The 11623-nt window shown below is 56.3% G+C and overlaps 2 protein-coding genes across 2 annotated transcripts; one reads left to right on the top strand and one right to left on the bottom strand.

Moving 5' to 3' along the window:
* Nucleotides 1–146: 146 nt before the first annotated feature.
* PTSG_11387 (thermal hysteresis protein) lies at nt 147–5490 on the bottom strand (the record flags this gene model as incomplete). The annotated part of the gene is made up of 9 exons (XM_004987554.1): nt 147–233; nt 360–2680; nt 2933–3689; nt 3832–4135; nt 4311–4330; nt 4523–4550; nt 4896–4929; nt 5060–5106; nt 5316–5490. Coding segments are annotated over 9 exons (3773 nt in total), but the record flags the coding sequence as incomplete, so codon positions are not given.
* A 5234-nt stretch (nt 5491–10724) lies between these two features.
* On the top strand, nt 10725–11598 carry PTSG_11388 (uncharacterized protein; the record flags this gene model as incomplete). Its single annotated transcript, XM_004987555.1, has 2 exons — nt 10725–10997; nt 11063–11598. Coding segments are annotated over 2 exons (809 nt in total), but the record flags the coding sequence as incomplete, so codon positions are not given.
* Between the last annotated feature and the right edge of the window lie 25 nt (nt 11599–11623).

The following is an 11623-nucleotide window of genomic DNA, read 5'->3' on the forward strand; positions in this document are numbered from 1 at the left end:
CATGCAGCAGATACCCGGGGACACATGCGTACGAGGTACTGCACGGGAATCTGCTCGAGTTGGCCACTGCCATCGCTGCGCCATCAATCACGGGTGGTGGTTCACATGTCACGCCCACGCACACACCTGCAGTAGAATTACCGCACCCCTCACGAATGTAACCTGGAGGGCACAGGTCACACTCACGACAGGGTGTAGTTGCGTTCTCTCCTGGATCCGTGGATTCAAAGAGCCTGAATTACAGCAACGACATGGACAAACCAGTTTCTGCGTGAGTGCGTGAGAATGCGTGAGAACGACTTGTAACCAACCCTCTCATCCTTCAACAGTCACATCCGTTCAAAATGCATGAGACTCACCCGGGTGCACAGGTACAAATGCCGGGATGATCTGCTGTGCAATTATACAGCTGCTCCACAGAAGCACAATGACGGCAGCACACGCGGTCGCTCGTCGATGTCGCAGCAGTCTTCTCGTACTGGCTGCTCGTGCACGTCGTCAGCTTGCTGCACATGCGGTCGCTCGTCGATGTCGCAGCAGTCTTCTCATACTGGCTGCTCGTGCACGTCGTCAGCTTGCTGCACACGCGGTCGCTCGTCGCCGTCGCAGCAGTCTTCTCATACTGGCTGCTCGTGCACGTCGTCAGCTTGCTGCACACGCGGTCGCTCGTCGCCGTCGCAGCAGTCTTCTCATACTGGCTGCTCGTGCACGTCGTCAGCTTGCTGCACATGCGGTCGCTCGTCAGCGTCGGTGCACGAGACTCAAACTCGCTCTCACCATCGCACGTCGTCAGCTTGCTGCACACGCGGTCGCTCGTCAGCGTCGGTGCACGAGACTCAAACTCGCTCTCACCATCGCACGTGGTCAGCGCCCGGCACTCCCGGTCTGTCGTCGCCGTCGGCGCCTTCACCTCATACCCAGCATCCACATCGCACGTGCTCACCTTCCGGCACACAGCATCAGCGCTGCTCGTGCATGCCGTGTGCAGATACTCTCCGCTCGCGCACGACCGGCACCGCTTGCACGTCGTGTCTGCCTCGCTCGTGCACGGCGACTGCACAAAGTACCCGCTCCCGCACCGCGTGCATTCCGTGCACTCGGCATCAGCAAGCGGCGTGCACGCCGTCGACACAAACGTCCCGCTTGGGCACTCAGTGCACGCCTTGCACACAGCATTCGCGCTCTCGCTGCACCCAGACATAAGATACTCAGACGACGTGCATTCCCGGCAGCTCGAGCACTTGCGGTCGCTCGAGTCCGTCGCGGCAACAGACTCGTACTCCGTGTCCGCACACACCGTCAGGTCCGCACACACCCTGTTCGTCGTCGCCGTGCACGTCGCCGTCTCATACTGCGTCCCGCTGTCGCACCGGTCGCACTCAGCGCAGTCCCGGTCCGTTGTCGCCGTCGGCTTCGACACCACAAACTGCGTCGAGTCGCACTGCGTCACACTCGCGCACTTGCGATCCGTCGTCGCCGTCGGCGCGCGCGTCTCGTACTCGCCGCTCCCGCACGTCGTCAGCCCCGTGCACTCCCGGTCGCTGTTCACTGTCGGCGCGCGCGTCTCATACTGCTCATCACTGCACGCCGTCAGCGCTCGGCACTGCGTGTCCGTGCTCACAGTCGCCGCACGGTACACGTACTCGTCCTCCTCGCACGTCGACACAGGCTGGCACGGCGTCTGCCCAGTTGTCGCCTTGAACTTCCCAGACGCGCACGTGCTGCACACCCGGTCCGTTGACGCTGTCGGCGCGCTCGTCTCCTCCTCGCCAGCGCCGCACTCGCTCACAGACGTGCACCTCGTCAGCCCAGCGCTCCCGGCATAGTTTACGCCTGCCTCGCACAACTTGCACGCCGTCGCAGCATCCTCGTCCTGGTCCACGTGGCCCGCCGCGCACTCAAACGCCGCACACCCGCCAGTGCGTCCGCGCGGCACATAGTGCCCGGCACTGCACGCAACACAGGGCGTCGTCCCGCTTCCGTCAGCATCCGTCGTGCCCGCAACACACTGCCGGCACTCCCGATCAGACGTCGCCGTCGGCGCGGACGTCTCCTCGCTGCCCGGCACACACTGCGTCACCCCGCAGCACTCGCGGTCCGTCGTCAGCGTCGCTGCCGTGCACTCGTACTCCCCAGGCTGGCACGCCGTCAGGTCCTTGCACCGGCGGTCACGCGTCGCTGTCGGCGCCTCAACCTCAAACTGCGTGCTGCTGCACGTCGTCAGCGTCGCACACTCCGTGTCCTGCGACACGCTGCAAGCCTTCGTCTGGTACTCATCGCTGCCACACGTCGTGCACTGTCGGCACTGCGTTTGAGAGCTCAACGTGCATGACGAAAGCGTGTACTCATCGGACGCACACTCGTCACACCCAACACACTTGGTTGGCGACGTATCAGTGCATGCCTTGTCAAGTGTCAGCCCATCCGTACACCTGCCGCAAGGAGAGCACTCTCTGTCCGTGGTTATTGTCGGTGCCTTGGACTCCCACTCGTCATCCTGGCACACCGTCAGCGCCTTGCACTTCCGATCAGACGAGCTCGTCGGCGCAACCGTCTCATACTCGGTGTCCTCACACGTCCTGTGCGCACGACACGTCCCATCGCCAGCAGTCGCCTTAAATGTCCCGGGCGCACACTCAACGCACACCCGATCAGACGATGGTGTCGGAGCAACATCCTCCTACAAACACACACACAAACACGCACACACAAGCACATTGTTGCATCGCAGTCGCATCACACCAACCACGCGTGAGCCATCGTAACCAAACATACAGCCCAGGCACACACTCACGCACGGCTTGTACAACCCAAGTTCTCTCACACACACACACACACACACACACACACACACATGCACACATATGCACACATATGCACACACATGCACACAGTCAGTCAAAACACACACACACACTACACAGTGACGTACCGTGAAGCCAGCAGCACACGTGCTCACAGCAACACATGTCGTGCCCTGCCCAGCAGCAGCCTTGAACGTCCCACTGGCACACGTGCGGCACTGCCGATCTGTGGACAGCGTCGGCGAAGCAATCTCCTCCTCACCAGCGCCGCACGTCGTCACAGAAATGCACCGCGTGCTCTGTCCGCTCTGCGCCTTGAACGTCGACCCGAGCTGGCACGGCTGACACACCCGGTTCCGCGTCGCACTCGGCGACGTCGTCTCCTCTTCGCCAGCCCCGCACGTCTTCACACTCAGGCACCGCTCCTGGCCCTTGCTCGGCTGGTACGTCGTCGCCCCGTCGCACGTCTCGCACGCCGTCCCAGCGTTGCTGTCTGTGTCAGCCGTGCCCGCGCTGCACTCGTACTGCGAGCAAGTCCCAGTCGACCCAGCTGGCACATACGTCCCACCGCCGCACGTCACGCACGCGTCGCTGCCGTCGCTGTTGGCATCCGTCGTCCCAGCTGGGCACGCCTCGCACACGCGGTCGCTGCTCGCCGTCGGCGCCACCTTCTCCTGCTCCCCTGCACCGCACGTTGTCAGCCCGCGGCACACGCGGTCGGTTGTTGCTGTTTGAGAACGAACTTCGTACTGGCTGCTCGTGCACACTGTCAAGCGAGTGCACCTTCGGTTTGAGGTGGAGGTACATGGCGATGTCTCGTACGTGGAAGATGGACAAGCGGTGCATGACGTGCAATTGCCTGTGCTATTAACCAATTTGTACGTTCTACAAAGCAAGGGGAAACGCAATTGCAACAGCCGAGTGAGTGTTCTCGAATTCATGCATGATCAACGCAAGCGAATATTTGCACACCACAGGGCAGCATGTGTCTTGCGTGAGTGAGCTTGTTGCCGAGCATCAAACTTACCCTGACGAGCACGTGCGGCAATATCCGCTGTTTTGGCCGCCGCACTTGTAGCGGTAGGTGCCGGCAGGACAAGAGGCACATGCCCGACAAGTGCCTGCGCTTGATCCTCCGCACCCAGAGCGGTATTCACCGGGTGAACAGTTGTCGCATGCGTAGCAGTTCGTCGCTCCGTAGTAGGGCATGTATGTGCCTGTGCCGCAGTATGAGCAGTATGGGGCTGTGCCGTAGTAGCCAGGGTTGCAGTAGCAGCTGCTGTCACAGCCCGTGTCGCAGCTGATCGGCGTACACGTGTCGCAGGAGTCATCTGCGATGGCAAACAGCGATTTTAAAAGAAGGGAGGTTCGTCAACATGATTTGAAGTGAGCGGGGAAGGCGGCCGTGCAGCAGACGTAAGCAAGGCAGGAGCCACATTAATGTCGACACAATGTTCTAGCAGAGTTCCATCAATGCAATGAGGGCAAAGGGAGATTGGAACGCACCGCAGCTATCATCACAGCCCCTGAGGATGATGAACCGCAGATAATTCATGGGAGCCAAGAACGAGCAGGTGTGAGCGGTGACAGCGGTAACGCAAGGGATGTTGAATGTGAATAATGGTTCAGTTGTGCAGGGGAGGAGAGAGTCGCAGTAATCATCGAGTCGCGCCAGCAACATGTAATGTGAGTGAACAGACAAGACCGACACATCTTACGAATCGCATGGGCCGTCGCAGCCAGTGTCTGCGTTAGGAAGAAGGGAAAGTTTGGGGGGCGCAAGTTAGGTGCATGTGAGCTTGTGTATTGGAAAATCAAGACTTGGCAGCAAGGCGGTGATGGCTGGTGCACATCAGCAAAAACAGCAGAGGGCACAATTGAAGAGAGTTCATTTCAGCAGCTGCATGCACTCACCACATGAATCGTCTGTTGGTGTTGGCATGTCAACGCGACGAGAGCACGGTTATCGGAGTTGAACGGAGTGAGATGTCGGCCACACACACACAAAACAAGACGATCATCATGCCAGTCAATAAACTTTACAGGCCTGCAAGCATTGGCAGGCCAGGTGGGATGTCGGTGGTAACTGACCGCAGCCATCGTCACAGTAGTCGTCGCAGTATGTCTGCAGCCATATGGGTGTTGATGTGGGGTTTACGGGGAAGCGTGGGCAGAGGACGATGTATGTGAGGAGGAAGCATGTGACACTGCGCTAAAGTGGTCTCACTGACGAACATGTTGACGATATCACTCACCCAAGCACATGTGTCGTCGCATCCGTAGTCGCAATTCCCGTTGCAATCTGGCAAGCGCAAAGGCATCAGTGGAAAGCGCGCGCGCGTGTGCATGTGTGGTGTGTGTGTGTGTGCGTGTGCGTGTGTGTGCGTGTGTGAACGAGAACGTGTGTGATGTGTGCGCTCCCGGGTAGCAAGCTCGTGTTCCCAGTGACAAGCCAGCAAATGACCTCACAAGCCTATCATTTGCAAGCAAGCATTCATAAGACAAACGCACAATCATCGCAGCTGTCGTAGCAGATGTCGCAGCCAGAGTCGCATCCGCTGTAGCAGGTATCACAGCCGTCGTCTAAAGTTATGGTGTCAAACACCGCATGCGTCCAAATGTTAGACCACGAATGCCATCCGTTGTACGTTGCCGTGCAACACGGGAGGCTGGGGCAATGATGCATGGTGTGGCATGTTTGAGCAACGAACCACAGCCTCCGTCACAGTAGTCGTCGCAGGAGTCATCGCAGGTGGTGACACAGTAATCACAGCTGCTGTCGCAACTGCCTGTAAATGGTGGTAAAAATGAAACAGACCAAAGCGGTGAAGAATGCTGAGTTAAACGACACAAACACACGAGTCAACGGCATCACAAGCGTAAAATGTGCTTGCGGTGTGTGATATGCAATGAGATGGTGCTCGGAAGCACAAGAGAGATTGGCTTTGCACTCACTCTCGCATCCGATGCTGAAAATGGTGCAATTGGAATCACAGCTGTCATCACAGCTTGAGCAGGACGTCGAGCAGCTCCTGAAGGTCGTGGACGTGTGAGACAGCTCATGAGCGGTGGGCAGCAGTAGAAGGTACAGGAACAGAAGAAGAGAAGACAACAACAAAAAGCGAGCAAGCGGCCAACATTGACGCGTGTGAACAGCTCCACGCACGCCTTCCGATGATAAACTTACGAGTCGCATCCAGAGTCGCAATAGTAATCGCAGCTGGCAAAGAGAAGGAGGTAAAGCAGGAAGAAAACAGGCAACAGAGCATTCGAGAGGCAACAGGTGAACAGTGTGAGATCACGCACGTGTTGGGTTGCGTTGCAAGCTCAAACAGGACTTATGCTAGCATGGTGCACAAGCTCTGTGTGTGTGTAATTTGGAACGGACGAAGACGAGCTTCCTTACCCGTAATCGCAGCCAGCGTTGCAGTCGTCATCACAAAAGTCGTCACAACCACCTGCGTCATGTGGCACAATAACAGCCAAACAGCGCGACTCCTTTTGAGGGCTATGACACACCCAGAGAGGAGACGATAGAGTGGGAGGCAAAGGAAACAAGGACATCATATCTCTACAGTCTGTCAGCAAACCCATCTGCGACAGTGCGTGCGTCGTGGTTGACAGTCTTTCAGAACAGGCGTCCCCATCAGCCACAGAGAGAGCGTGACTCGAGCAGGGGACGGAGACAAGAGGAGAGGACAAGCCACGGTGAACCGCACACGCAGACGTGGGTGTGTGTGTGTGTGTGTTTGCATGAATCTGTGATCGAACACGTGTGCATTGCATATGCGTGATTACGAAAACTGCAAATCAACGCTGCTGGTTTCTTCGGAGCGGACAAGCAGTCACAAATCACACCGTACCAATGAAACATTGCATTGAAGTATTGAACTGCCCGTAGTTCTTTCGTTCTCTTGTCTGCAGCAACAGCAACGTGAGGTGAGTAACGGTTGGCGATGGATGACCACGCTCTCCCTTTCACACGTGCCCAGCTCCAAGGCAGATTTGACTTTGGGATTGAGCGATCCGTTTGCCCATCTTTGTGACGCATGCGCCTAAATTTTCGCGCCATTGGTCCTCCTCTCAGTCTCTATTTTCTTGTCGACCACAAACCACGCCACTTTCTACCTTCCGTTTCGCTTGTTCGCTTGTTTGCCGTGCTTAGTGTCAGGCTGACGCTGTTGTTGTGGAGCTGTGTAGAGAGAAGTCTTGAACTGGAACCATGCCCCACCATGTCTGTCGCAAGTGTGGCCGTGAAGTGAAGCACAAGCACAGGAGTGCGCAAGACAGCAGCATCCAGCCATCGTCACACAGGAGGACGACACGCATCATGATACGCAGCAAGCTGACTCTGACACATGGCTCTCGTGAATACGTCTTCGTTGCTTGCACTGTTGGCGTGTTTGGTTCTTCCTCTTCTTGATGGAGTGGCCTGTGATGATGGCGATTAGCCCTTCAGGCTGCTTGAGTTGTTGAATTGCACACGAGTGGCGAAGACCTTGGTCGTTTGGTCGCTATCTCTAGCGTCTCTCCTTCTCTGTTGGGTGTCTTGTCGACGTGTCATAAACGAATAAACACCATTATCTCGTTAGGGGAATCAGTTCAGTTACAGAACGGGCGTTATTCGTTTGGGAGTCAGTGCCAGCACACACAACACACGCGTGCATTGAAGAAGTGTGGGCAAAGAAGAGGGATGGTGCACGCTGTCTGGACGTTGAACTGCATGCAGTCGACACAAGATGCCGGGTGGTCAACGTAAAGGCCTGTGTGAGTGTGTGGGTCTACTCCACTCGGCAGTCGCGGTGGAACAAAGGAAACAGAAGATACACGAAGCACGCGTACAAAGGTCGATGCAATCGTTCGACACTCACCACATGAGGTTCATCAAAGGAGGCAGAAATCCGCACACACTAAAGGTAAGGACACAGACAGATGGACAGTGCGAAGACCAGTGTGGCCGTGAAGTGAAGCACAAGCACAGGAGTGCTCACGACAGCAGCATCCAGCCATCGTCACACAGGAGGACGACACGCATCATGATACGCAGCAAGCTGACTCTGACACATGGCTCTCGTGAATACGTCTTCGTTGCTTGCACTGTTGGCGTGTTTGGTTCTTCCTCTTCTTGATGGAGTGGCCTGTGATGATGGCGATTAGCCCTTCAGGCTGCTTGAGTTGTTGAATTGCACATGTGTGGCGAAGACCTTGGTCGTTTGGTCGCTATCTCTAGCGTCTCTCCTTCTCTGTTGGGTGTCTTGTCGACGTGTCATAAACGAAAAAACACCATTGTCTCGTCAGGGGAATCAGTTCAGTTACAGAACGGGCGTTGTTTGTTTGGGAGTCAGTGCCAGCACACACAACACACGCGTGCATTGAAGAAGTGTGAGCAAAGAAGAGGGATGGTGCACGCTGTCTGGACGTTGAATTGCATGCAGTCGACACAAGATGCCGGGTGGTCAACGTAAAGGCCTGTGTGGGTCTACTCTACTCAGCAGTCGAGGTAGAACAAAGGAAACAGAAGATACACGAAGCACGCAAACAAAGGTCGATGCAATCGTTCGACACTCACCACATGAGGTTCATCAAAGGAGGCAGAAATCCGCACACACCAAAGGTAAGAAGGACACAGACACAGACACACACACAGACAGACACACACACACACAGAAGTGCACCATGAAGTAATTGCTCACCCTCCTCTGTCTTTCATGCACATAGATCCACTTGTTTTGTTGCTGACAGCTCCAGCTGAAACCTCTGCGCATTCGCCATGCACGCAGACACATCCTTTGACAAACCAACAAACCAGTCTTGAATATGGCGCGTTTAACACGTTCGGCACATCGATACGCAAGCAATAAGCTTGCCGGCCTGCGGTCCTGTCGACCAATGCTGTCCACACCCTTGCCCATGAGTGAGGCATTTGGACACAGAGACAGGAGTGGAGAGAGGACAGTGGCGACGCAGCCGAATGCAAATGCAAACACAGAGAGGCACACAGAGAGGCGCTGAGACACTGAAGCGAACACACACACACACACACACTCTCTCTCTCTCTCTCTCTTTTTATGCTAGCACAAGCATACCCTCCCTCCGTCCTTCTTCTCCTCTGCCTCACTTTGGGCGACGTCGACACATCAACGAACATACACCTCCATGAAGGCGCCATTCGAAGCACTGCCGAGAAAGCCAAGCGCAGACTGCTCTGCGTTGGCGGATGTACGCAAGGGCCCAAGCGACCCAGTTTCGCCCAATGGACGGCGGGCGTTGTGACCAAAACTCCACGCGAAGCCGCATGTGCTTTTGCCATACGTCGAGTCGGAGCCGTGCCATCAACACGTCTTCGTCGCATCGGCTTCCTTTGGCGGACACGTTGCAGCTTCAGACAGCCGGTGCTGCACGGCACCGGGACGCCTGAGAAGAGGGCTTGAAGGGAATCGCTGGCCAGCGCACCTTCGTACGGGATCCACTCTTCCGTGTTGGAGACAAACAGCACGTCCACTGCCTTTGGAAACCACGCGTTTCCTTTGAAGTCGTTCTGGCATTCTGCTGTTCAAACGAGTTCTTGGTTTGACCACAGGTTGCAGCGATTCAATGTCCATGTATTGGTGCCGTCGTTTGAGAAGCGAGCGGCGAGCGTCCACGGGTGTGCACTTTCACCTGCGATCTCCACTTTGCATTTCGTCGTCGCCAAAAACGTCTGCAATGCCCGAGTCTACGTCGCACCTGAGCGAATTCCCGTTGAGCAAGTCTTTCATGCTGGCGATCTCGTCCTGAAGCCTTGCAACGGTGTTGTGCAAGCCTTGCACGTCGACGCCGTTCGGGGTCTGTGGTGTTAATTACCAGCCTGCCGGAATCCTCTTCTTTGAGGACAGCGCCCAACACCGCAGTCGGATGCGGTGCCAAGCACTGAAGCAGCAGAGCCGCTGCCAAGTAGGAGTGTGAAAGGAACAGCGTCCACTCTTCCACCGCCTTTGCTGCGAAAACATTGTCAGTTCTGTTCTTGTTGCGTTGTTGAGGTACACGAGGGAGGACGGTGTTTAGGTGTTTGGTCTTTCTGCTTGTGTTCGCTCGCGCTCACGCAAACTTTGTTCTTGCTTGCAGACTCGCAGAGCTGGGGGGGGGGGGGCTGGTCTTTGAGTGAGTGAGACTTGATGTCAAGAAAGAAGAAAAGCAAACCATCTTCAGCAAATGGGAGAGTGGCCGGAAAGTGGAGATGCTGAAAGACTGAAAGAGATGCTCAGGGTGTTTGTTCACCCTCGCCACATCAGCGAGCTAAAGAGAGAGCTCTAAAGCTGTCTCACTCACGCGAGAAGGCCACGAATTCGCGAACAGTACAACAACTCGAACAAGCAGAACGAGGCGAAGAACGAGGCGAACGAAGCAAACCCCATTGACCCGTTCGTTCGCTGTCCCACCCGCCGAGCGCACCGTTGTCTCATCTCCGCCTTTGTTCGATCCATCCAATGGGGACAAACCGGGACAGCCTTGTGGGCTTGCTCACGATACACGGGAAATTTTCTCCCACTTCGTTTGTGCGATTGTTGCCCAGCGTCCACACCTTGACTTTCAGGCCTTTTGTGCTTGTGCGTTGTTTCGCTTGTTGCCCCCCCCCCACCTCACCTGAGGCTTTCCCCTCAGCCACTCTCTTCCCACATTGCTCCCTTCTTCTCCTTCCTTTCATTTCTTCCTCTGAGCCGACTGCAACTGCAACGAAGCAGCAACTTCCGTCTCTTTGCGTTCCTGTCGCACAATTTGCCAGAGCAAGCCTTCATTCACCCCTCCACCCTGCAGCTACTCCTGAGCACCTCCCCGGCGGCTTGACCTGTTGGCTGACGCTAGGACAGAAGACTGCACTGCACACCCACACACACACACACACGCACACACACACACACATCTGAAAACAACGACGACGAGATGCCATCCTCCTCCGTGCTCAGGACCGTGGCCATTATGGCGGCGATTGTCCTTGTGACGGCGACGGGCGGCTTCCAGGGCGTGCTTGGTTCCTGCCATGGGCAGGAGGAAGCTGAGGGCTCATGCAGCGCAATTTACCGCCAGTGTTCCGCCGCATCCCTCGCCCAAGTGTGCGGACACAGCGATGACGACCTACCGCTGAGCTTTGGTCACTCATTTTGTCAAAGGTTTGAGCGCGGATTCAACGACTTCACTGGGCGTGGCCGGCGGTGGGTGCGATCCACAAAGAAGTGCTTGCAGGGCAAACTGGATGCCTATTTCCGCTCAAACCCAAACAGCCGTTGCCGCACATTGAGCGCGACAGAGTTGAGTCGCACCTGTCATGCTACACACAGGCATCAAAGAACGCCTGCAACCTCCGTCGGAGTGACAGGCAGCTGATCTTCGACATCGTGAGGAACGCGTACAATGAATTCCAGACGACCTCCACGATTCGTCAAGGTCTGCAAACGGCGTTCAGTTGCCTCGGGTCCTTCGGAGCACCCAACAACAGGCATCAGCAAGTCAAGCCTCTGTACGGGGCTGCGGGACTTCTTCAACAACTGATTGATGCCTTGACTCGACGGTCAGTACCGTCCATCTCTGCTTCGATGGCCAAGTCTGTGGAACAGCAGCTGGCTCAGCAGCTGGGCATCACGCCTGAAAGCATTCACATCACCGTGAAAACCATGGGTACCGCCACCAACATCTTCAGCGACCTTGCCAGCAACATGACGAACGCAAACGCCACAGCACGCGCCCAGGATGCTGATGACTCTGGGCCCCACTTTGCGGTTGTCATTGACATCTCCGATGCGCAAGGGCATGCGGACAGGTTGGCAGCGCGGGCGACTGCGCTC

This window comes from Salpingoeca rosetta (assembly GCF_000188695.1).
Source record: "Salpingoeca rosetta unplaced genomic scaffold supercont1.50, whole genome shotgun sequence".
NCBI classification, from domain to species: domain Eukaryota; class Choanoflagellata; order Craspedida; family Salpingoecidae; genus Salpingoeca; species Salpingoeca rosetta.